The 27570-nt window shown below is 39.9% G+C and overlaps 1 protein-coding gene across 5 annotated transcripts in view; it reads left to right on the forward strand.

The window, feature by feature from the left end:
• The first annotated feature begins 4142 nt into the window (after positions 1 to 4142).
• Positions 4143 to 27570, forward strand: part of PRKAA1 (protein kinase AMP-activated catalytic subunit alpha 1) — a 34083-nt gene continuing 10655 nt past the window's right edge. The window contains exons 1-5 of one of the 5 annotated variants that reach the window (XM_030565939.1): positions 4144 to 4299; positions 20316 to 20457; positions 24491 to 24584; positions 25435 to 25579; positions 27454 to 27541. In XM_030565939.1, coding sequence (XP_030421799.1) covers positions 4170 to 4299; positions 20316 to 20457; positions 24491 to 24584; positions 25435 to 25579; positions 27454 to 27541 — 599 coding nt within the window. In that variant the 5' untranslated portion in view covers positions 4144 to 4169. Of the gene's footprint in view, positions 4300 to 4657; positions 4775 to 20315; positions 20458 to 24490; positions 24585 to 25434; positions 25580 to 27453; positions 27542 to 27570 lie in introns of those variants that run through there. The other 4 variants (XM_030565944.1, XM_030565941.1, XM_030565942.1 and 1 more) reach the window with 4 other exon arrangements.

The raw sequence follows: 27570 nt of genomic DNA on the forward strand, positions 1-27570 counted from the left end.
GATGGGATGTTAGATGGGGTGGGATCTGAGTTACTACAGAGAATTCTTGCCTAGGTGTCTGGCTGGTGAGTCTTGCCCACATGCTCAGGGTTTAGCTGATTGCCATATTTGGAGTCGGGAAGGAATTTTCCTCCAGGGAAGATTGGCAGAAGCCCTGAGTTTTTTTTGCCTTCCTCTGCAGCGTGGGGCATGGGTCACTTGCTAGAAGATTCTCTTCACCTTGAAGTCTTTAAATCATGATTTGACGACTTCAGTGGCTCAGACACAGGTTTGATACAGGAGTGAGTGGGTGAGATTCTGTGGTCTGCATTGTGCAGGAGGTCAGACTAGATGATCATAATGGTCCCTTCTGACCTTAAAGTCTATGATTCTTTATGATATTTACAAGAAATAAAACATTCACCATCTTACTTTCTAATTTCTGCATTAAGGGCTGATCCAAAACCTACTGAAGTAAATGAGATTCTTCAATAGGCTTTGGAATCGGTTTTAAATTATTGTATTTAATATTTATGTAGGAGGGGTGTAATGTAAGAAATATTCTTTAAGAGATGCAGAAACAGATTCTCTTGCAAGATTAATGATCTCTACAGAAGAGTGCCTTTCACCAGGGAGTTGATAACCATTTCAAGAACAAACTGTGCAGCTTTCAAAGTCTACAAGTTCAATAACTGTGATACAGATCTTATAAAAACTATAACATACTATAAATTAAGCCAGAGAGGTGGATGATGACTTCTCATTGGATAACATCTTGCAGGCACCCACATATTGTTACATTAACAAATTTCAGGAAAGGAAAAAAAGTTAACATTTTCATAGTATTTATTTAGAACACATTGAACAAATGTTGTACATCCTATTCCTGTATGAATTATTAAATGCATACATGAATATATTGTAAAAAAAATTGACCAGCTTTTCCTTAAAAATGCTGTTTCATCAAAATCTAAACATTTTGTAGGAAAGTGTTGACAAAAAAATTCAGTATGATTCATATTCAGATGGAGATTTCATTTAATCTCTCATCTAGTTTTGACTTATTTTATTCCAACTGTTTCATTTAGACTATTTTTTACTTTTAAAAACTTATTTAAATATTCTATTCAATGTTTATATCATTTATATCTATATTGTTTCAGAGTTATTGAAACAAAACATTGATATTAGCTAAACAGAATACTGTATTTAGATGTCATTTTGATGCTTCCTACATAAAATACTTCAGAATTTTTGTTCTGTGGTAAATTTCTAAATTTTTTACTTTTGTCCTGAATTGGACAGGAAGAAAATTTCAAAGTGTCATAATTTTCTATACAACAAAAATTCTATTTTCTAATAAGCTCTGTTTATGGTCTTAAATATATAATTATACAGGTTGTACAGTGAGTCAAATTGAAGATTAATATAATTTTTGAGTATTTAAATTAATCTTGACAGTGTTTTTATATTTTAATTATCTATTTAAATATGTTCAGTGTCTATAAATATGTAACATCTGTGCACCTAACTACAGTTAAATTTATGCAAATACATATGTACAGTACTATAGTTTCTGGAGCGACTGACTGCAGACATTTCGTCAGTCAACCAAATCCATCTGCTAAAGCACTCTTCGCTGTGACCATCAATTGTGAGTTGAAGGCCTGACTAAATAAAAATTGCCTAATTTGCTTCTGGTGTCCTGCAGAAAGCATATCGTTTTTTATAAGGTCCTTTGAGAACACCTTGCTGCTAGTTGTGGACATGTTCTAGGATCTGACAACAGGAACCCTCAAGATCAACTTATGCCAGGGCTACACTAATAACCTTTGACAGTATTTGTAATGTTAAAAAAAAATCACACCCCTAAACTAACAATACTTTTATATCAGCAAAAGTCCTTGTCTATTTGCCTATAATGGAAAAGAATGCTTTAGCCAGTGTATCTTGGTAAGTTTGGGGGAGTCATATAAACTATACTAGCAAACTTCTTCTAGTGTAGATTATACCTTAGTCACTACAATGTGACACGGAGAGAGACAGTCCCACTGGTAGCTGGCACATAGACTTTTAAAGGCTTTATAGATCATAACTTATGTCGCCCTACCGCCATAACAAAGCAGCAGCAACCAAAGCTTTTTCCTTTTCTCCTCTTCTTTGCCAATTTCTCTTACTTCTTTAGGGCCAAGTGTGGCCATTCTTACTCTAACTGGGTAGCAAATTATTCCAGAAGTGGGCTCACTGAAATCAGTAAGAGTAGTAGAATCCAGTCTTCAGTAGAGACTGGATGCAAGGGCTGGGAGAGGAGAGCACACCAGTCTCGTTTGTGTACAGCATCATATTCAAGAAAAGAGGAAGTGCTGTAATATCTGGGTTCAGTACAATGTTTCCTTCTCTTCTGCAAGCAGTGCTGATACAATATGTCAGTAGGACCAGTTAGGGGATCAAGGTGCTTATCATTGTGGTAGGAGGACTTAGGGCTCTTCTAGGTTAGCTGATAGGGGAGTCAGCATCCTTATCTTTTTGTTTTTATTCCTGCAACAGGATCTGAGCTGCACATGGGCATGTCCAAAATAGCTAAAAATTTCACTCAATTTCCCAAATGATTTAAAATGATGAAAAGGTTGGGGTGGGGGACCAAGTGAAAGACTGAATTTATAGGTGTCATTAAAAATGCAGTTACTTCACAGGTCTATTTGTGGGTCATTTTATTCTGTACTTTGAGCTCATTAGCTAATGTTTTTTCTAGGTACAGTTCAATGTATAGGTTTTAATTTCTAAAACCCCATAAAGTTTTGATGTTCACTACCTTATAGAGTGTTTCTCTCCTTCCATGGTTCCACAGTTGAACTCTGGAGGCAAGGATGGTCAGCAGAGGTTCCCTGCCTCTAGAATCCTCCTCCTCAATTAGCCTGATAACCTGTTTGTTGACCTTTAGTCCCTTCAATGGGACTACTCAAGTCAAAGTTAAGCACATCTGTATGTCTTTCTAAGAATAGCATTTTTCTCAGGTCATTTCTTTAGCAAAGCTAAAACAGGGTGAGTTTTATTTATTCAGGACTGGGGGGTCTCTTTGAATTGACTTTTTGTCAATTTTATGTCTTAATTTTGATGCTTAAATGTAACATATGTGGCCAGAACCAGGGATGGATACATATTTAAGTGCACAGTAAATAACCAATATTTTGAATGGTTCCTGGAAGTGAAAAATACACTATAGTTTTTATGTTACTGGCATCTCAAATGTGATTAGGAGGTAGGCAGCTTCATTTAGCATCAATATAAACTTGCAGGTATTCTCCAGAAGATGGCTGGCCCCCAATACTAAAACTTGACATGTAAAAAGTCACTTCACTATTTACAGAGGCAGATTCCCTCTCTGCAAAATTTTACAACTGACCAGGTCACAGTCTGTAGGAAATCCCACTCTGATGGCAGTCTAACGATACTCATCACTGAACCCACAATGGTAACATTTTATTCATATATGAAAAATGGTGCATTCTCTCACAGCATTTTTATTATAAGTACACAGTTTGTGCAATATCTCCCCACCAAGGAGACCAGGTGGCCCTGAAAATGGGAATAGTTAGAGTGAGTGTTTTAATTTTCTGGAGATGCTGGTTTCCTGAAGGAACTGCCAGCTAGCTGAGCTGGTAACACTAATGGGCCTGGGCACATGTGCACTTAAAAGACAGGCTTCATCAAGCCTGTCATAATTTAACATCTCAACACCCTGCCTTCCTCACTCCAGATCTTCCAGAGATTGCTCCCTTTCATTCAGCTTTTCCCCCACCTGTAGAGTCACCTTTGCAAGGTGGCAGGGGGGACGGTGGGTGTCTGAGATGGGCATCCTTTTGTCTATTCTCCTCCCCCATCTGTTCCCTTGAATGTCCCACCCAGGGTTGCAATGCACAACCCCGGCCGTCGGCAACTACTGGACCAGGACGGAGCAGCAGCCGCACCCCGCCGCCGCGCGAGCCCTGCAGCTGCCCACCTGCGCCACGCCCCCGCCAGGTGCACAGTTAGATGACTCCAGAACCACCCCAGAAAGGCGAAGTGGTTTGCCCCTGCGGAAGGCGATAAGTGACTGGCGTCCGGTGTGGGTCCGTTTCCGGGATTCGGTGCGGGCGGGCGCTGCGTGTTTGCTCCTCCCCCAAGCCCCTGTATCTCTCTGGGCTATCGCTATGCGCAGACTCGGCTCCTGGCTCAAGATGGCGGCGGCGGATAAACAGAAACATGAACACGGGCGGGTGAAGATCGGGCACTACATCCTGGGGGATACGCTGGGCGTGGGCACCTTCGGCAAAGTCAAGGGTGAGAGCCGAAGCGCCCCACGCCCCCGAGGGGCTGGGGAACCTGCTGCCCTTTTCCCTCGGGGCGGGGAGGGCTGCGGGAGTTGGGGCCGCTCACTCCTCCCGCCGGCCTGAGGGAGCTGGGTCCTCGTCCCCTGCCCTGTGTACCCGCCGCAGCAGCTTCGCGGGGTCGCGCTTTCCCCGGGCCTCAGCCTGATCGGGCGCCGCGCCCTCCCGGGTGAGCGCCGCCGCGCTGGGTGGCCTGTGCTGGAGGCCCGTGCCTGAGCTGGTGGAGCCCGCGCCGTGCCTGAGGCGTCTGCGGCGAGCGCCCGCGGCCTGGGCACACACCGAGCTGCCCGGGCCCCTGGCTCGACTTCGCTCGTGGCTGGGCTCTCCCGGGGCCCCTGATAGTTATCTGCCGGGCAGGAATTGCACCTCTCAGCCAACGACTGCCCATCCCGAAAACCGGACTCGCTCCTCCACCGGCGCTGGCGAGGGTGAGGAAGGCGATCAGGGCTGTGCTTGGTCATGTGCGCTAATCCCAGTGAACTCCCCAGGGTTTAACAGTCATTTTCCCGGTGTTGGCTAGGCCACGGTTTCAGACAGGATAATTGGTTAGATGAATCATCGGGTTTGGTATGGCAGGTCCTGCGTTTTAACGTGTTCCTGAAGTTTAACCAGAAACCAGTGAGGTAGGCTGGTAAAGCAAAACCGAGCAAAGACTGTTAACCTGAAATTCCTGCCCTCAGTGGAGGGACAGATAGCTGGGTCAGGGACAACTCTTTGAGTGCAGGGGTGATATTTCATTGGGACATCTGTAGAAGGTGGACACATGAGACTGACATTGCAGTTAGGCCTTAGTTAAACATTTGGGTTCCAGCTTTAGTAATGTAGTTACAGCATGGAAAAATAATGCAATCAGTGCAGTGCTTTTTGAAATCAGCTGCAGTAGACAGTGATGTGGAAATGGCCTCTGCTATGTTGTAAGCATTTGTGGGAAACTACAACTGAATTTGCTGATTTTGACAATAGGTGGGACTTATTGTCTTAGAACAAGAAGTAACCATTGTTTAAAGGAGGAATACCTTTTTTTCCATTAAAAAAAAAAACTACTTAAGAAAACTTACTTGCTGAAATTCAGTATCACATCTTCAGAAGAGTGACTGTCACCATACTTGTATTTAGAATATTCTGATTTATGCAATAAAAACATCAGTTAACATTTAATTTAGTTTTTGTACTTAATTTTGTGATACTGCCACCAAAGTACTTAAAATGAAACTTTGACAATGTAAAATGCTGCATAAACAGTCATATTCAGCAGCTTTGTAAGTCGGGAAGCTTTCCCAATTTACAAATGGGGAAATGTAAGCATAGAAAAGTTTTGATGTACTCATTGTATAGCCTTGGGTATGTCTACACAGCAAATTAACCACAATAATAGTGAAGATGTGGCAGTGTGGGCTAGCAACCAAAGTAGTACCTCAGATCCCTGGAGGGTTTGTACTTGGGCAGCTAACCTGCACTGAAGTTTGTGCTGCCAATTCCTCACTATTTTTGCTACATGGGCTACTAGATTAAAACGAGTGTGGATATGCTTGTCTGTGCTACAGTCACACCACTATTTGCTATAGCCAGTATTAGAAATCTGAGATTAGGACTTAATGTGCTGAATCCACTAGACCTCAATATCTTAAAATATGTGAGAGTCCTGTTCATATATTGTGGATGTGTAAATTAAAAATCTCCCCTCAGAGCTGAGTTTAACAAGATAAATTTTGGGGGTGGGAAAGGGAATCTTTCAAGGAGGGCAAGATTCTTGAATGAGATTCTGTGTTCATGTGCATGTGGCTTTGTACTAGAAAAGATATTGTGTTGGAAAATATTAGCCAGCATGATAAACCCTATTTTTATGTTAGGATGGATGAGGACAAGCTGTGTGGTTTTTTTGTTTTTGTTTTTTTGTTTTTTTTTAAATGTCAGCTGGCTTCCTCACCTTAGAGGTGACCCATGACTAACAAAGCTTTAAGCACAGCTTGATCTTGTCTGCACTGCGTGTTAAGTCATATCTAACATCATGTTAGCCTGTTTTCTAACATGACAGTCCCCAGTATAGACATGGCATAGGTGGCAAGAGTGAGTGCGGGAAGCTTGCTGCTGTTCTTGCCACTGAGAAATCTGTAAAGGGAGCATGCTGTTGCCACATCCAAAGGAAAATCCAGCACCTAGCCATCCGTCAGACCTTGTTCCATCAGCAGATTAATTCCTTGCCAATGTCTGTTCTTTCTCCTTGAATCCATCTGCCCAAAAGCAGCAAGAGGGTTTTGGTCCATATAATCTCAGAAGCCCTAGAACTGAGAGTATCTGGACTTGTGAAAGGGATGGAATTTTCTTCACCTATGATTATTGGGGTTTTGGTAGTGGTATCCTGTAAAGTTGCTGTGCACCACAGCAGAGCCAAACCCTAGCCAGAATATGCCTCATCCAGAAAATGATGAAGCGGTGTGAAAAACAGAGATAAACTGAACTCTAAAAAATTTATTGGAAGACAGGAAAATAACATTCTGCAGTAGTTAAGCCATTATGACCCATAACATAAAAATATATACCAGGTAAAAAGAAATCCAAAAACTGAAGTGCCTACTATGCAGAGTTACTTTAAAATTCTATGTTTATGAACTAATCACTGCCCCTTTCAAAAGTCTTTTTAAACACTATAAAACCTTGAAGTCAGATGTATGAAACGTTCAGACACGCATTAATTAAATATAGGAATGTTCCTCTTCGGGATTGCTGCTATTTGGAGTTTCAGCATACCACTTTAAATGAGCTATCAGATCATTGCAAAGAAATATGGAATCACTGTAAGAAGGTGCTCTCTCCAAGAGGGGTAGGAAACAACTGTCATTCAGACATTTCTTAATTTTACTTATTCTTCGTAGCTTGTTCATTATAAGAAGCGAACATGTATCCCTCTACTAACTACATCTTTTGTATCTTTCCTACAAAAATTATAGTGCTTGATTATCTGGGGGAAAAAGGATAGGGAGAAGATGACACTTTAATGAGCAGAGTTTGGTTACATCACTCCAACCTGCAGCCAGTATCTGTACTGGACTGTTTCTTTTTGCATATAAAATTTGTCACTTATAGTAGCAAATCTCCCCTTGTTGTGCTGTAGCCTTCAGTGATTTCCTCTGCTTTACTCCCCCCACCGCTGGTTCACTTCGCAGTTTGGTTCTGTCATTCGGTGTCATGTTGTCTCCAGTTTTGGTGTCATCAACAAATGTGATCATAGTTGAATATACATTAAAGCCTATGATAAAGGCCTAAATTGTGCACTGTGTTGAGAGGTTTTAAGATGATCAGATGGTCTTATGGAACCCCCAAATCTGGACTTGGCTTCAACAAACAGGAATCATTACTTCTTGAAAATGGATACTTTGTTATATTGATAAAGGCAGCCCAAAGTGGCAGCTTGAGAGCCACTATACTAGGCAGTAAGTGTGGTTAATCCTTGGCTTCCAAGTCCAGCCCTCTCTGGGAGGTTGCATTTTTCAGGAATCTGCAGTCGAGGTTGAAATACTATAAAGGGGAGAAACCAAGAGAATAGCAAAGCTAGAATTTAAAAACTAATTTCCCTTTTGTTAAGCAAACATTTTGGCGTAAATATATTTAATACGACTCAACATACTTTTTTTTTTTTTTTAAATCTAGGGTTTTTTTTTCTGCCAGTTTAAAATCTTGCATCCTAAATTGGTTCTGATTCCAACTGGAAACTTGAAAAGTAAAAAGTCACATTTCAAAGTGCAATTAGGGGAAGCAAGATTCTTCATAAGACTTCAAACACTAAAGATAAAATAGTGGACTTTTTTGTCTATTCCAATTCCCAAACTAGTGCTGGAAATCTTAGTCTGTTTAAAATGCCCAAATACGTCTGTCCTGAAGCACTTAACAAAATTTTTGCGTATGGCCAAACCAGAAAATAAGTGTGGAAGAGATGATAAAGTGATCAAATAATGTGGATGCTCAGCAAAGACGTGTGCATAATTTTCATTTATGACTTATTTTAATGTGTATGAACTTGTTTAACTTCTATTTTTAAGAGGAGTCAAAGGTATTCTAAACTTAGATTCTTTACTTGTCAAAATAAGCAAACTCAAGCTACAGTGTGATTAAAACAACCTTCAATCTTGACTGTTTTCTCTTCTAGGTAACTTAAAAACAGGTTTAGCTTATGTTGACAGAACAACTTCATTATGCAGACTGCAGTCAAGACTAAACCTGTTTTCTAAAACTTTCCACGTTGGCATTCGAGTTTATCATAGTTTATGAAGCTTAATAATTTGTGATTACTGTGAATAAACTACTGAACGTACGTTTTTGCAGATTAGCACTTGCAAATGTATGCTACTGACTTTCACCATAAGTAGAGGTGATCCATCAGTATAGTTGCTGATCTTGCAGCTTAAAAAAAACAAACCAAGCTATTACTGATGCACTTGACAGCTTATACCAAGTCTGATTCTCTTTTGCCTATGATTTAAAATGTTTTTTAGGAATGATAAAATAATTCTAGCTTCGAAGAGTATAAAGCTCAACTAGGGCTACATCTGAGCTATACACCACTTCTGGGGTCATGTAGTGTATGTGCAGCTACATGCCGCAGTGAAGAGCACAGTACATCCACACTGTGTTGTGTAGCTACATGTTTCAGTGGGGAAAGGAGTCAGCAGCTCCCTTCTGTCAAAGCCTTTCACTGCGCCTTCCCGCCTTCCATCCCTGCTGCCGGAGGCTTTCCTCATGGTGGGAAAGGACTCCCAAAGACAAGGAAAGGCACTGCTAACATTTCCCCTCACACACTTCTGCTAGAGTCTTTTTCTAAATGGTGGTGAATGGTTCCAGCCAGCAGGGAGCTGCCAGGATCTTTCTGCGCTGTCTCTTCCTTTCCAGAGCCTTTTCCCACTGCTGGAATCTTTCCCGGGGAAAGACTGCAGCAGCAGGACACTACATTGCTAAAAATAGCGGGGTGGACAGGGAAGCATGGCTTAGGTCAGGGGTAGGCAACCTATGGCATGCTTGCTGAAGGCGGGGCACAGGCTGATTTTCAGTGGCACTCACACTGCCTGGTTCCTGGCCACAGATGCGGGTGGGCTCTGCATTTTAATTTAATTTTAAATGAAGCTTCTGAAACATTTTGAAACCTTATTTACTTTACATATAACAATAGTTTAGTTATATATTACAGACTTATTGAAAGAGACCTTCTAAAAAGATTTAATTGTTTTATTGGCACGTGAAACCATAAATTAGAGTAAATAAATGAACTCGGCACACCACTTCTGACAGGTTGCTGACCCCTGGCTTAGGCTATGGGCAAGTAGAGAGCCATGTAGGGTATGTACATACCAACACCATCAGATATGTCTTTACTTGGCCAAGACATGCCTCGCCATCTACACTTCTGTTTATGTATGTGTTAACGGGGGCTATATGGAAAGGTACACTACATGCTGCCAAAAGCCGCATACGGTGTAGAGATACACGAAATGGGACTTTGTTGGGTTGTGTGCCTAAGTGACTGCCCATAGCATCAGTTTAGGAGATGCCATTTAAATAAGTGGCCCCTCCTCAGTTGCTTTTTAGAGCTTGGGGGGTAAGTCAAATTGTGGCTTCCCTGGGCCTCTCTGCAAATAAATGGCTGGTTCTGCCATCTGTACAGTTGAAGATGCTCACAGTAGCTGGAGTCACTGTTATATGGAAAATGTTAAGCATGTAGATGGAATCAGAATTTTGAATCTAGGAAAGTAAAATTTTATTGTGAACCTAATTGTTCTCCATTTCCCCTCAAGGAAACTATATATTTGGTATTACTCATGTTTTAACGTGTCCAGTTCTGGTCTCAGCAATTGAAGGAGGAGGTTGATAAATTGGAAAGGGTTCAGAGAAGAGCCATATGAATGATTAAAGGATTAGAGAAAACAGTAATTGAGCTCCTTGAAAACTATCCATTTAGCTTAACAAAGAGAAGAATAAGGGGTGATTTGATTGTCTATAAGTGTCTACACAGGCAACAAATATTTAATAGTGGTCTCTACCTTCTCTGTTACACTGAATACTTAATACAACCCAATTGCTGGAAGTTGTTGAAGCTAGACACGTTCAAACTGGTAATAAGGTGCAAATTTTTAAGTGAGAGTAATTAACCATTGGAACAATTTACCGAGGGTGGTTGTGGATTCTCCATCGCTGATGATTTTTAAATGAAGATTGGATGTTTTTCTGAAAGATATGATCTAGGAATTATTTTGTGGAAGTTCTGTGACATGTCCTGTGTTAGATAGGTCAGATTCAATGATCACAATGGTTCCTTCAGGTCTTGGAATCGCTGAATCTGTGAGAACTCATTTTCAGATGAAAACAGTGCTTTGTTGTATTTTAGGTTGAGGACCAGGGATCTCTTAAAGGGTCAGTGTGTGCCAGACTTTACTTTAGAACTGTCAGCTCTTTTGGTAGTCAGGTCCCATGCACAGGATGCCATCTTCCATTTTGCTTGCCTTCTACTTCTGTGATTAAGGCACATAAATGCTGTCCCCTCAGCACATCTTGGTGCGTGCAGACAATTGTTAAAGCTTCTAGCCTCCATATTTTGAATGGCACATTAACCCAAGAAGAAAATGCTTTCAGTAGCAGCCCTTGTCTGGGAGGACTAATGGGTATATTGAAGTTGGTACCTTTTTTTTTTTTTTTTTTAAAAAAAGGTTAAACTGTGGTCTTATCAGTGGAAAGTGTTTCCATTTAAAAGAAAATTCTGTTCTATTACATGCTTGTCCTTACTCAGTATATCTTGAATAACTTTAAGGAAGAAAATATTTCACCTGTCCCTTTTCACTTTCCTACAGAAATCTAGATGATATTTTGGGCTCTGAGGCCTTGCTTTGAATTCATCTCAGAAACTGGATCTGTAAAATAACCAACAATCTGTCACCAATGAGTCTGGTCTATTTTGCCTGTGTCAGTTGCCTTGAACTACTCATGCCAGAACTCCTTGCAACATTTTGGGTTGAGAACAGGAAGTACCTTAGTAAATTAGCTTAATTTCAAACTACGACTATCTTCCTCTTAGAAATAGTAAATAACTATTTCATTTTACTGTTCATAGGTGTTGGAACTAGGGGTACTGGGGATGCTGCTGAACCCCTGGCTTGAAGTGGTTTCATCATATACAGGGTTTATAGTTTGGTTCCAGTGGCTCTCAGCACCCCTACTATATAAATTGTTCCAGCACCTCTGTTACTGTTTTTTAGTTTATCAATAGTACACAATCTTCTGTTTTTTCTGCTAACAAGAAAGGAAGATCAGTTACAAAAATCGAGTCTGGTTGGAGATACATGGATAGAAAAACATATTCCCCCTTACTGATTAAACACTGCACAACCAGGTGAAGGAATGGATTTTTTGGTTGGCAAAAATAAAGGATATTTCTGCTCACAATTCAGATTCAGCACTATGGGGTACTTTTTTGAGCCCTGAACAATCTGTTATAGCCAGTTCTTTACAGCAGCATTTCTGAACTTTCCTTTCATAGGGTAGGTTACTTTTTACAGTCAAACAAAATATTAGTGTTCATAATGGAAAACATTGGGTGTGTAACTGTTCTGGTGCTAGTAAAGTTTCATGACATTTGAAAAGCTCACTATTGTCTAATTTCCTCCTTAGGGTCCTCTTTTCAGTGAGATTTTGGTTCCTTGGATATCTACATTGAGTTTAAGAAACTTGAAACAATGTTCTAACTCCTAAAAAGAAGTTAAGTACCTTACAATAAAAAGTTATTCAAGATGCTTTTGTCCATAAACATCCCACTATAAGAGTGTGTGTACTCCTGGAACCTCTTAGCCAGCATTGTCCATTGGAGCTGCCTGTTAACCCTCATGCCCCTAGGAATAGCCCCAATAGCCCTGAATTCCTTCACTAACACAGAAATCCAAGTAATGTCTCCATATTAGCAGGGAAAGAGGGCAGGTCATGTCATCCACGTGGACAAAGTCATCTCAAAGAACTGTTAAAATATGTTAAGTAGTCTTTCTTCTTTGAGTATTTGTCCACATGGATCCCATTGTGGGTGATTGGCATCCTTATCTTATGTGAGTGTAGAAGAGCCTTGCCAAACTGGGCATCTGATCTAGAAGCTGTGACAGTGGATAGGGACTACTTGTATGAACTGAATTCCAGGTAGCTGTTCTAAAAATATTTGGGAATAGGGATTCCTCTTTAACAAGCCACAGATATTGACTGGGCCCTAGTGGAGTATACCTTAACTAAAGATGGAATAGCAAGTTTGTTCAAGGTAAGCCATCTTAATGCAGTCTGTAACCCATTTTGAAAGTCTCGGAGAAAACAGCCTGACACTTAGACTTATTAACAAAAGCCACAGAAAGTCTAGGTGACTTATGAAAATCTTTTTCTACAAAGATAAAAGGGCATAGAGCTGTGTACATCTTGTGTATGGCCTGTCTTCTCTGCTAGAGAATTATGTGGTTTAGGAGAAAACACTTAAGTGTATAAACTGGTTGGTATGAAAGTTTTTTAAACTGCTTAAGGCAAGCATCTTGGTGCAGTTTGAGTGTAACTGTCTTTATGACATGATATATGGCTACCCTACCATTAATGCTTGAATTCCTTCCCACCTGCAAGTCAAGGTGATAGCAACGCGGAACACTGTCTTAACAGAAAGGGGAAACAAAACATGTTGCCATTGGTGAAAATGGCTGGCCCATCACATATGGAAGTACTGTATTCAAGTTCCAAGTGGGAAATGGCTCCTCATTTGGTGGCAATGCATCAGTCAGGCCTCTTATAAATCTATATACTGCAGGGTGAGAAAAAATTGAGTGACCATCCACTGGCGGAGGATAAGCTGAAATAGCAGCCAGGTGGACCCTAACAGAGCTAATTGAAAGCTCAACATGTCTTAAAGATGAGTAATCAAAGATGATTGATATAGGAGAGTCTGGGGTTTGTACATTATTCTGAATAGACCACAAAGAAAAAAAATTTTATGCTTTGATTTGTCTTTCTAATAAAGGACTTTCTACTTTGAATCCAAATCATTTGTATAGCTGCCAACCGTGATCTCTCCACAGAACTCAGGCTGCAAGATTCTGTGCTGTAGACTATGGGTTGGATGAAGTACAGGGCCTTCGCTCAGGGAAATGATGCCTGGTAGATCTAGAAGTGGATTGATTGGTAGATGTCTCAGGTTAGAATACCAGAACTGGCATGTTCAGGCTGGGGCCATCATTATCATCCAAGCCTTGTCTTGGTGAAGAGTTCTTAGAACTCTGGGGATTAATGGAATGGGAGGAAAGGCATAAAGCAGATTATTGTTCTCTTGGATCAGAAATGTACCTGCTGTATAGCTCACACTTCTGCTTGGAACAGAACATTGGATACATCATATTCATGTTGGTAGCAAGCAGGTCTATCGAAGGAAGACCTCACTTTTGGAGTACCTGATTCATAATCAGAACTGAACTTTGCAACTCCCATTTGTGGTAACTTTTTTTGCTTTGGTGATTTGCCATATTGTTTTGTGTACTCAGAAAGTGAAGAGCTATTGGGTTGATCCAGTAAAGGATACTCGTCTCAGAGATATATTGCTGTATGACATAATAGGGATTTTCTGCTTATGTATATTGTCTAACAGAATTTGAATGGTGGTCCCCTGAATGAGGGGCAGAAATGCCTTGAAAGCTAGACTTAACTGCCCTGAAATACAGTACATTTTTGTGTAATCGAGGCTCTGCACGGGACCATATGCCTTGTGTTTGGGGAGCTCTCCAAACTCATCTTGGGAATGTCTGTCTCCATAGTCTTTGAAGGGGATGGTACATGCAACAGAACACCTTGGCAGACACTTGGAGGAGCTATCCACTAAGCCATCCAATAAGGAGAGAGGACAGGATCTTGTGAGGAATTTGCGTGTCTGTTTGGATGATGAAATGTCCTCAGTCAAAAGCGAAGGGACTAGAGATGTAGCCGTGCATCTAATTACTGGGTGTTGTACAATGCAGCAGGCTGAGGCAAATCCATAGCTGAGGGAGACTGAATGTGATCAGTGATGTGATTTATGTTGAAAATTTCTGAAGAAGGAACACTTACTGGCCTGGAATCTAGGATTGCTGTTATGAATTGATTGAATAGGAGTGAGGTAGACTTGACTTGGCTGATCCTGAGGCCTACCTTGGAAAACAGATGAGGAACTGCAGATGCCCTTGTTGACCTGACCCCTGATCAGCCATATGTTCAGATAAGAAGACAAGACCTCTGTGCTTACCAAATGTCTGGCTGTAATAGGAGCTCATTTAGGGATCAGTGCCCTTGGAGCTGTTGACGGGCTGAATGGGAGGACTCTGAACTGAAGATGAAGTCCATTGACTGTGAATCCTAGATACTTCCTGTGTGTTGGATGAATTGACCATGGAAGTATGAGTCTTGCAAGCTGAGAGTTGCAAATCAGTTTGTGGGATCTAAGAGAGGCATTATGAAGGAAAGGATGATCACCCGAAACTTGACATAACAGATCTAAAATTGGCCACCATCCACCTTTTTTCTTCAGGATGAGGAAGTAGTGAGAGTGGAAACCATCCCTAAAAACTGGTGTTGCTTCCTTCACTACACCTCCTCAAAGTATCTCTCTCTGCATTCAGCAGAGTGTTGAGAAGGTTTCCCGAAGAGGTATGGGGATGTGGAGCTGTCAGAGATTGAAATTCTTTCTGTACAACTTTAGGACCCATTGGTGGTAGTTAATTGCAACTTATATTCACCCGCCCCCCCCCCCCAAAAAAAAAACCCAGGAAAGAAGGGGTGTAAAGATCCTCTGTGATTGGACTTGATGAAGAGTGCATAGTCAAAGAGGAATTCTTGTTCTGGAAATGAGGTCTCTTCCTAGAAAAATCGCTAGCTCTCTGATACAGGTATGAGGAAGACTGAGGCCTCTGCCTAAAAAAAATTTGTTTTTTCTCTCCTGAGATGACACAGATCCAGAAATTGGATTGTCAGACTGGAATTCTTCAGTGTGTGCTGTATCTCATCAGTTTTAAAATTAAACATCATGGCACTCAAAAGGCAGATCTTCACCAGTGGCCTAAACCTCTCTTGGAATACCTGCTTTCAGAATGGTCTACTCATACTGACCACAGTGGCAGTTGATCTGGTTGCAGTGTTGGAGGTACTCCACGAGACCTGCAAAATGGTTATTGCCATCAGTGGACCTTCTGAAAGAAATTTCTCAGATAGCTGTAACACTTTGTCCCATTGTATGTAATTGTACTTGCCCAGTACATCGTGGTAACTGACTATATGAATTTGCAAACTAGCAGAAAAGTCAACTTTCCTCCCCAGAGGATACATTTTCTTGGGCTCAGATCTATAAAGGGTTTAAGTACCTAAAGTTTTGTTTTAAAAGTTCCCTATGCACTTGTTTCTGCTTTGGGCATAACACACTACCTCACTCAGGTATCCAACATCTAAGCTCTAGCAAGATCCTCAGGCAGGAGAATGTCTGTCTTCTGGTTTCTTTCACCTGCAGGACTCAGTATGGTAAGTATATTCAGATGTAGAATGACAGATTTAGTTGATCTCTCTTGTAAAATTTCATGGGGATCTCAGACGTGTTTGCTGTTCTTTTAAGAAGGCCCTCAAAGGTTCTGAAATTATCTATAGTTGATGTACTTCTGAGGTGCCATACCCTCATCAGCTGAGGAGGAGGCGGCTTTGAGCAGAGGCCCAGGTTGAGCCTCATATTCTTCCACAAGGTCTTCCTCTTCACTAAGATGTTTGTGGTCTGCAAGTTGTAGTTATTCCTGATGGACAGATTGAGTTTCCCTAGCAGAACTTTTAGGAGGAGGCAATCTTACTATTGGACCTTGAAGTAAAATAAGGAACTAGCAGTAGAGGCTATGAGATTCTGAGATTAATAGGGCTGGATCAGTTTCCCATAAAGAAAGAACATATAGTGCCACAATGGAAGGAACCATGGCATGAGACACCTCTCTGGAGCATGAGACTTGTGCTGAGAACTTCTGACAGGAGCACTTTCACGAAATAGTTTGTGTTAGGGCAGATATCTCCTAGGCACTCTTATCATGAGGCTCAGAGGATGCTGAAAAGTAAAGCTCCAATAATGGAGCTGCAGGTATCTGTGGAGTGGAAACAAGAAAAGTCTCTGATTTTTAAAGCCTGTGAGGGAGCTTTCCATACTGATGAGACTGGACAGGGAGGGATTTATGTTTGATACCTCTAGGTTCCCATACCAACAGAACCCTGAAAACGCGACAAGAGATGTGTACAACAATGAAGACTCTGGTTCATCAGTGATCATAATGTCCACCTGAGATATAAATGCAGCTTTAGTAGATGAAGGCAGAACCAGGGCCATCAGTACTGGAAGTACATTCTTGGAAAAAGTCTTGTCAGACTGCAGTGCTGATAACTGAGGCCGATTGTGGAGATAACAATGTTGTCAAGGAGGTGATGCTGATCTATAAAGGGTTGATGAAGCAGGAAGTGGTACAAAAGGTAAGAGATGGGATCTTTCAGTCTTAGGCTCTCTGTGCCAATGTGATTTCAAAGGCGCTGATTTTGGTACATGAGCACGATGAACTTTGTTCTCTTCTTGGCTTAGTTCTAAGCTCCACCAGGAGATCTGTGATCTTTCCTGTCTTAGGCAGCAGAAGCCACTGCCTGACCCAAATGGGATAGTGAAGGAACTCTGTTTCCCAGCAGCTGAAGGTTTCTTGACTAGCAGATTTTATATTCTGGAATGACATCCATGTAGTTGGGGCACTTGAAGTTGGTTTCACAGCAGACAGCAGCTGCTCCTTTGAGTCAGACACACTGCATAGATTTCTCCATCTAAAATATTTTTTCACATGCATCATAACCCATCTGTGTGCATTTGTGGGGGAGGGGAAGGGAGAGAAGCTACAAATGGCACATTGGAAGAGTCACATCCCTAGACAAAACAACGAAGCATCAGTGTGTGTATTAACAGTTACAGCAGCCTCTGATGCAGGACACAGTATAAAGTCTGGGAACTTGCTCTGCACCATTAGTCATGCCTTGGTACTGAGGAGTAGATCCGCTGAGGAATAACATTTGATTTTGAAGTTTTTTAGCGCGATTGGCTTTAATTTATCAAACAACACTAAGCTAATTGTAATCCTAAACTATCTAAGGGCTATGGGGAAACGGGACATTGGGACTCAGGTGGTAAGAAGTAACTGAGTGGCAGCTGGGGATGCCCTTCTCTTTATACTGTTGACAATACTGATCAGTGTCTTATTATGCTTTATGGCTAGGCCATAAGAGAAGTGGGAAAACTAGTATCTTCTAGCTTGTAAAGCTACAGTTAATGTAATGCTGCACTGGTAGTTTTACCAGATAAGGAATGAAATTGTACCAAGGGCTGGAAGGAGATGTTTTCACCAAAAATATGTGAATTGTTTTGTTTGTTTGTTTGACTGGCTAAGGTGTGTTGTGCAACTAAGAAAAAGTATTTAGTAGTAAGCAAATAAGGTACAAGACATTCTGAAAATGTGATCTGTTAAATTGTTTAGCTATGAGTTGTGTTAATGTTAAGTTTTTCCAAGAATGTTTTTTTTTTCTTAAGTTGTTTAACTGAAGGGGAAAGGTAAAATGTAATTTCTGTGCTAGTTGCAGAAACATACCAGAAAGATAGGCTAAGATAAAAGATCTTGTTGCTTAACCAACATGCATGCTGTACCAAGTTACAGCTAGTGCAGATAAGCTTTGACTTTTGGAGAGCTAATTTCAAAACAAGATAAAAAACCAGTAAGAACTGGTGTGTAAGTCTTGGATAATGTATTAAAATCTTGTCTGTTGTAAACTGGGGAATATATACGAATAGAGTTGAGCTTGCACTTTGGGACAGACTGAAAGATGTAAGTGCTGTGAAACTGTTCCCCCTATAAAATAATGACCTTTCTGCATTGTGCTGATCTATTTTTGATTGAGCTTGTGTTATCGGAGGCCTTATCAATAGAATAATTGAACCCCAATAACACCTTGTTGTGAGATCATGTGCACAGCCTCAGTTGACACTGCTGGCTAAAAGGTTGATGGACAACCTATAGTAGGATCTTTGTGGACAAATGCTTCAAGAACTGTTAACTTTCCTCTGACTCTTTATTGCTGTATTGTATCATTTTTATTGTAGACTTGGGTGAAAGCAGACTGTTCCCTCTATGGGTCAGTTAACTTTTTTTATCCCTACTAGCTGCATAAGTTGTCTATGCAAGACCAAAATGAGATGTTAATATCCTAACAGTATAGGTTATAGATATAGATATAACCTTACCAGACCCTTTAGAAGGTAGGAAAGGTAGAGCAGTGAGGCTGGAACCAGGTAGGAGCTGATCTTTTGAAAGTAAAATGGTCAAGATGTCAGGAAGTAATAATGCCAACCACCAAGATCTTGCTGCTATTCCTAACCCAGGGAGAGCTGCTCGCCACACTTAACTGAGCTACTGGACCATATGGGAGGTGCCGCTGTGTCAGGGAACAGCAGCTGAGTCACTGGACATTTTCAAGAGCACCATGATACAAGTTCTACTGCAAGCAGCTGAAACACTGGGAGATACCACGTGGTGTAAGGAAAAGTTGGTGCTAGGTTCTTGGCTTCTCTAGAAACTGTTGGAAACATCTAGGGAAATTGGGAGCAAGAGCTGGTAAAAAGTCCTAAGAGGAAGAAAGACTTGAGGAGCAGAATTAGGGGAAGGGCTGGCTAATCAATACATTAGAATAAGAAGCTATTTAGGAAGATTAAACTTCACTGTTAAACAGCCTGTAAGAATTTGGAGGTTTTTGTTCAATAAATTAAAAGGAGATAAGAGATACTGCAATCTTTCCCATAGCTTCTTCTCACTATTTATCCAGTATAATCTGACAAAGGATTAGGGAGTTCAACCAGAGAACCAATTTGAACTCCTATTTATTAATAGGACAAAATTATGGTTCAGGTTCAATCTACTAAACCTGAACTGGGGGAAAATATTGGGTTACCAGTTAAAATAAAGGTTCAGCATTTTTTAAGCTCAGTATTTTAAAAATTACTTTGATATTTATTTAGTTATGTCTTCTGTCTTTTTTTACTGGGTTTGTAATTGGTTAACTTTTTAATAACCACAACTTTCCATATTTTTTTTTTGAACCATTCCTTAGTGGTTAGGCTATCTTTATAACATAAAAGAAATATTGGTAAACTTTTGGGCATGTTACCACTAATTAGTGTGTTTGTGCTGTAAATAAGTAGTGGTAAAATAACTATAACTTCTAAATTGTATATGGAGTCAGATGGACTGAAGTGTAGTTAGACTTTAATTGCCAACTGTAATTGTGATTGAATAACTGCTAAAAAACCTTCAAAGTAACTGATGAAGCATATGGTATGCAATAACTCTATGTAGAAAGTAATGGGAGAAAAACCTAAGACTCTGATTATTGGCAGAAGAACATTCCTTGGAGAAAGTGGGGGGAGCAGACTTTCAAGTTGATAGCTCCAGAGAAATATGGGCTTGCAAGCAAATCAGCCAAAAAGCTTAAGTGATTTATGCACAGTAGACCAATGGGATCCCCGCTTAACAAGAAGGGTAATGCTGGGAATACAAAATAGCCTTTCAGTTGACGATTCTCTTCTTTGAGGTATAGCAAAAATGCAGGAACACATGAAAAAATATCAAGGCCCTGAAAGACGTACAGAATCCCTGACTAAACAAAGCTAGTGCATTAGGGGTATAGGTTTGTTCTTGTACTCGAGTCCTGATCTTACCCTGCAAATACAGAGGAGGGGGAGCTTCTAAATAAAACTTCACCTATAACCTTCTCCAGGATAATGGGGATAGGAGGAATACTCTAATCTTGCTGGGCTGTTTCCAGGCCACAAAAGGTTCCAAATGAGATTTATTTTTCTGAAGAGTGCTTGGCAATCCTGACTGAGTGTTCCCTTTATCCTGGCAGTTGGCAAACATGAGCTGACTGGGCACAAAGTGGCAGTGAAGATATTGAATCGACAGAAGATTCGCAGCCTTGATGTAGTAGGAAAAATCCGCAGAGAGATTCAGAACCTGAAGCTTTTTAGACATCCTCATATAATTAAACTGTAAGTTTTTTTTTAAATTTTTATTACCTCTATAATTAGCATTGTTGACCTGTAACACTCTTAACATAAAATATGAAATATAACAGTGTAAACTTAAAAGTAGAGAGCAATGTTACATTTTATTGGAGCAGTAACCCACACCCCAATCAGCTGTCCAATTTCAGATATATGGGATTTTTTCCAGTGCTTTTTCTGCAACGCATTTTAAGGAAACTGATTTTCTGTGAAGAGATTTTTTTTCCTTAAATCTTTGTTGGTTGCAAACTCATCAATAATCTAGTGTTCATAAATGGAATCGCTAACAGAAATAAACACACAACCCTTCTGTCTCGACTGCTAGTTAGTATTAAGTGGTTATATTGGACCTTATTTTTCTGTTTGCAAAATGGTTGAGTAATTTGGGGTGGAGTTGAGGGGAAATAGTTCTATAGGGAGGTCCAGACTTATTCTACTCTAAAGTGTTTTTCTAGCTTCATGCCACTTAGTGCAGTATGGTGTATCCAGATGTAGGTTTACCTTTTAGAAGTTTCTTTGAGCCAGGGAATCAGAAATCTCTGACATACATGACTTTAGTATATGGAAGGGGAAGAACTCTGAAAGGGTGTGTCCTCACTGCAGAGTTAACTCTAGTGATCAGCCTTCAGGTATGAGCACCTGGGTTAGCCTACCTCATCTGTGAGGGACAATCCTGCAGTCATCTGGCATCCACACTGGTACTTCTGCTCATATGAGGCATTAAAACTTGTAGGATTATATCCCCTGGTACTTAGCACTGCAGTAAGTTGAGCTGCTCTGGTTCTCTCCTAGTGAAATGTGGGAGAACTTGTCTATCATTCTGGTCACAGGTGGGAGTGGGGGTTGGAGGAAGGCACTGGAGGACTATCAGCACTTAAGTGGCTTACCTGCATCCATCCTGCAATGTGTGTGGGCTCCAGTTGGAGTGTAAGCAGCTTTAGGTTTTAGCCTGTACCCCAGGATGGACCAGTTAGCTCCGGTGTTCACCACCACTATGCTTGGATGGGAAGTTTTTTATATGAGAGCTGAGTTAGGGTAACACCTAAAAACTAGAGAGTTCCACCTGTAATGAAGACCAACAGGGAAATCCTCCATCCCCAAATCCAAATCTTCCTCCGTTAAAACACTGCAAGCTTAGACAACTGAAACCTCTTTTCTTTACTCTGAGATTGCAGTGCACACTTATTTCTAGGAAATTGTTCAACACTATCATAATTTATACAGCGAGAGAGAACTTTTTTCCTAACCATTTTTTTGCTCAGTCTTAAATTTTTCTTCCCATGCGTTTAGTTGCAATGTCAAGTATGGTTTAATCTTATTTTATCAACTAAGAATGATTAAAATTGTTTTGTTTTTTTTAAAAAAAGTAATTGCTTGACTTAATTTGAAATATATTGTGTTGTGATCTTGACCCTTCTTAACAATAGGCCACAACTTTCTGCTTCTAAACATGTATTCAGCTGATCAAATCTTAAAATCGCAACATGTTAAAGGTTGAGAATTTCATGGCTAAGGTGCTGCAATATAAAATTTATTTCTCTACAAACTGGTCTCACTGTCTCTAGAATATTAGTTTAAGGTAGTGTTTCCCAAAGTGTGAGGCACGGCCCAAAAGACTGAGAGGGTATAAAGTACTAGTGGGCACAGGGGATGAAGTCTCAGATGTTTTCCAGAATCGAGTTTTATATTTTGAAAACACTAAAATTTGTCTACATTAGGGATGTTTTTCTGGACATACAAAACTGCTATACAAACCTTCATAGTATAGATGCAACTCGTATTGGGATAAATGTGTTTTTGCCAGCACAGCTTTACATCAGTTACCCAGGAGACATAAGCTATACCCACAAAAGCATTTTAAGCTGGTATAAGTGTGTCTACACTAGGGCTTATACCAGCAGAGCTATGTAGGGGGAAGAGGAATTCACATCTGACATACCAGCATAGCAATAAATTCGGGACTTGGCTACACTCAAAACTCCAAAGCGCCGCTGTGGGAGCGCTCCCGCAGCAGCGCTTTGAAGTGCGAATGTGGTCGCAGCGCCAGCGCTGGGGGAGAGCTCTCCCAGCACTGCATGTACTCCACCTTCCCATGGGGATTAGCTTGCAGCGCTGGGAGACGTGCTCCCAGCGCTGGAGCACTGTTTACACTGGCACTTTGCAGCACTGTAACTTGCTGCTCTCAGGAGTGTTTTTTTTTCACCTCTGAGCAAGAAAGTTGCAGCGCTGTAAAGCGCCAGTGTAGCTAAGGCCTCAGTGTAGACCAGGCCCAAATCTCTAGCTGTAACAAGTGTAAAGTTAACCCTGAAAACATAACCCTAGTGCAGTTGGTGCAGTAATGTCTGGCTAAGGCCAGGTTAACACTTAAAATGTAGGTTGACATGGATACTTGTAAGAAGTGTGAAATAGCTATACCTACATTATGAGATTATGCTGGCGTAGTTATGCCAGCATAGTTTGCTGCTATAGCCCTTGTAGTGTGGACATGGCCTGAGTTTTCAGATCACCTGAATGAGTAACTGAGGTGTAAACTGTCCTATTTATTTTAGTGGGGGTGTGGTATCTCCCATCTTCTTTGAGCAGTGAAATAGTTAACTATGTTGGCATTTACGTAGTATCATATTACGAAGATCTAAACAATATATTTGGAATGAATGACCCCTCCTGTTGGGTATGCCTGATACCATGTGTTGGGGCTGAAACCGGGTGTAATTTGTTTAATTTTCTTTAAGGGAGGCTCAGCTTTCACAAGTGTTTAAGCCAGTGTTTCCTAAAATGTTACTTGTTAGAAATATACTGCATTATTAGGACTTCTGAAGTTATTAAAGAGAATTTATTTGTACTGTAAGATACTAACAAGTCATTAATGAGAATGAGTCATTAAAATGAAATATCTCAAATTAAACTATGTAAAACTAAATCAAACAAGAATTAACTGCCTGAATAGTCTTCTAAGGTAGAATAAGAGCCTCAGAATTCAGGCTACATTAGAAATATGAGTATTAAAATATATTCTGTTCAATATTTTGATTTGTTTACAAGTTAGCAAGTATTAATCACTCAGCTGGTCTGAGCACTCATTCTTGTCAGTGAAGCTCAAGAATAACTTGTCCAGGTATGCTGAAACTTTTTTGTTTCTCCTTACCCTGGGAAATCTTTCTATAAGAAAACACTGCAGTCCTTCCTTTGTGTCTACAAGAAGTTTGTTAATTTATACCATGACTATACATGGCATGCCTAAACTGAATCATCACATGACTTGCTGCTTGTCTGTCTTCATCCACCATCTCCTACTGTTACCCCTACTTGTCACATCTCATCTAAATACAGACTGTATAATAATCAAGAGAGAGATCTAGTCTTTCTGTTTGTTCTGGAAGCAGTAGCTGGCTTTTGTGTGCTGTAGAACTCCTACATCCTATGTTGTATAGGAAACAGAGAAAATAAATCCAAGCATGTTGAATAGTAGATTAGACCAACTGTTAAATTAACCACTTCTACATTACTATAGTAAGCTTCCTAACTTTCTCTGCAACTGGTCTGTCTCCTTAAATGCCTTCTAAACTCCTTAAACCCCTTCCTGCTTGTATTCTATAAATATATTAAATATGTTTGACTCCTTGTACAATAACAAGAATAGTATTGCATCACCAGTGATGCCCTTCGTCTCTAACAAGTACTTGTCTCTTCCTTAGCTTTTTCTTTAGTTATGGAAAGGGGGTTATAATAGGCCTGAGAAACTTCTGTTCCTAATCTGCTGGCTAAAACTGGGGGTCCTACTCAGAAGCGTAAATTTTCATTAATATGCTTCCACCTGTTGCTGAAGTGGTCCCATTCCCTGAAGAGAGATACTGAAACAGGGATGTCTGAACAACTTCATTTCATATAGGAAATATTTAGTTCTAAGGTATAGCTCATATCCAATTAATTTAACGAAGCCAGTGGTGTTTTAATTATGAGTAACTAGTTATATCTTGTGGGTGTGCAGTGGAATTAATAGATATGTTACCTTTATCAGGTACCAAGTCATCAGTACACCATCTGACATTTTCATGGTGATGGAATATGTTTCTGGAGGGGAACTGTTCGATTATATCTGTAAAAATGGAAGGGTAAGAGGAACTTCAGCTCTACCAAACTGTAGATTACATTTTATAATCGCTTTTGCAAAAATGTTTCTCGCTAGGTGAAGGCCTGTTCTTATCTAGTCTTCAATTAGCAGTAGCACATCTCAAAGTATCCTGTCATTTTTCTAACTTAGTAAACTTTGCTCTGAAACTAACACTAATAAGTGGCATCTGCTAGTTTAAACTTAAAGAATTTCATTCATTCATAAATGTAGTTTTATCTTATTTGAAACTGCACTTGCCTCTTTAATTGAATAGTGATAGTAATTTTAATTAGTCAATTACTGCATCCGTGCAAAGCAGACTATACATTTAGAAAGTTTAAAAATGACTTTACATAAAGGTTTTGATCAAGTTGAATTCACAACTTTTGGTGTTTGTTTCAACCTGATGTATCAAATGCTTTTTCTCCATAAAGCAAAAATAGTGAATGTGAGAGCTCTAAAGATGTTAGTTCCTAATCACATGACATCTTTGAGAGTCATGCTTCTGAAATTGACTGGAGTAAGCAAGTTTTGACTGTGTAATTGACTCAGTGGATAACGTTCCTTAAAAGTGTTCTGTTTAAGGCATTGCGGGCTAGAAAAATTCATTCTGGGTTCTACTGCTGGCTCTGCCACTGAATCATTGTGTGGCATTGGCTAGTCAGTTCATCTTTCCATCTGTTACTTTATCTATAAAGTGTCCAGACTTTAAAATATGTTAAGTGTATCCTGTTGCATTCTTTATTTCATCCAAAGACACTTGTATGGAAATGTAATATTAATGTCTTGCAGATTCAAGAAAAATGTTGGACAGATAAGAGTATTTTAAATGGCTTCTTTTCCTTTCTTAGCTTGATGAGAAGGAGAGTAGACGTTTATTCCAGCAGATCCTTTCTGGTGTGGATTATTGTCACAGGCATATGGTTGTACATAGAGACTTGAAACCTGAAAATGTACTACTTGATGCACACATGAATGCCAAGATAGCTGATTTTGGTGAGCTTTTATTTTATTCTAAACTTGATGATGATAAAGTTTCATCAGATGCTATTTATTAATGCAGAAAATATTCAATTATTGGAGTTCTGATACTTGGATACCAGGGTGACGGGCACAGTACAAGAATCTAAGAAGTGTCCCAAAAAGAAATATGAGGACATTGCTTAGTGCAGAGTTCTCTTCTCCTTATAGGCCATCTTTGAGCCAGACATTTTCTGTGACTGGATAGAACTTAATCGTTTGGCCTAGTCTGGCAGAACAGAAGTGTCACTAAGAAAGTATTAAACTATATTTAGCATTTAATGCATGCTATTCCAAGATTGACTTTTGGCAAGTTCCTTATCTTCTATGTCTTTCTCCACTTGTAAAATCAGGACAACTATCCACCGTTTATTTGAATAACTCTGTCTTCTGATCCACAAGAACAGTTCAACAAACTTGATAAGAACCACATCATTCTAGTGAAAGGCATTAATGATGGCATAGCACTTAGTACTATTCAGTACTACTTTCCATATCTAACTATAAATTAACTTAAAATTAAAAAAAGTAAAAAGCTCTACCCTGATGATGATAGAGTATAAAACTGAAACTTAAGATAATGGAAGGTGAAAGCGGAACTAACTTCTTACTAATTCTTGCACTTGCTATATATTGTCTGCTTAGCCAAGAGAAGGAAGGTTATAGTTCTTTACTTGTACAGACTTGCTATAAAAGAGCACAAAATAAAACTACAGAAAGACAATGGCAGCTAGTTTTCAGGACTGCCAGCATTAGGAAACCTTCTTGCCATATAAACATAGAAAGGTATCCATATTGCTACATAATCCTGATATTTCTCTTGTAGACATAGTGGATTATACCCGCCCTTGTAAAGCGCTTTGAGATCTCTGATGAAAGGTGCTATATAAATGCTAAGTATTCAATTATTTCAAAGGTATGGTGTTCAAATACATTGGGGGTTGGGAGTCCTGTTAATTATTTATGTCAAAGGGGATTACTCCGTTTATACGCAGAGTGCTTTTAGATGAATGATTACTTATTTTGTTACAGCAAAACAGAATGCAGTATTAACTGTTAAAATGGCTTTATTACCATGCATAAATTTTAGCAAAGCTGTTGAACTTATTTAACTAAACAAGAGTATTTATAAAGAAACCTGTTCAGTTTAATAAGTATGAAAACTAGTTGAGGCACTCTTCCCTATCACTTCAGATTCAAAAAAGGGAATACTGCATTAATGCAGTAAGCCATAGCCAGACCACTCAGTCCTATCCAAGATGTAGTCTGCAACTTCCCAGTGGATGTTAAGAGATTGCACGTCTCCTGCTGTAGGTATAATCATTATTCTGTTCTGTAAAGAGCTGCTATTGAATCTTGTGTTCTGTTGAAGCTATTCCTTGGACTGTTCTGTGGTAGTCTTCCACTTCAAGCATTTGGAAGCAATCACAGTTAAGAATGTTTTCTCTTGTTGAAGTCCCACCTTACTGCAGTCCTGTGTTTCCCTTAGAACAACTCAGTCCTCCATTATGTCTCTGGACATTTCCAAAACAGACTTTTCATGCTGCATCTTGGAATGAATGTATTCTCTCATGTATGCACATGATCTAGGCATGCCTATTTTTAGTTTTGCTCTTCAACATCAGTTCAGTAAAACTAATTTCTGGTATACTGTATGCAGCATCTTACACTGCATTGTTCTGTTCTGTACACATTTCAGTGATTTCTAAACTGCTGTACTTTATAATTTAGAAAAAGTAAACTAACTTATTACTCTTATTAGCATTAGTGGTTGGATTAAGATGCACATACAGTGTGCAATCAGTTTGCTTTAGCTGAATATTTTAGTAGCTGCTTTTGTACACTTTCAGGTCTTTCAAATATGATGTCAGATGGAGAGTTTTTAAGAACAAGCTGTGGTTCCCCTAACTATGCTGCACCAGAAGTAATTTCAGGAAGGTAGTATCTCTTATATTCAACAAATGTGT

Source organism: Gopherus evgoodei, chromosome 6 (genome assembly GCF_007399415.2).
Source record: "Gopherus evgoodei ecotype Sinaloan lineage chromosome 6, rGopEvg1_v1.p, whole genome shotgun sequence".
Classification (NCBI taxonomy): domain Eukaryota; kingdom Metazoa; phylum Chordata; order Testudines; family Testudinidae; genus Gopherus; species Gopherus evgoodei.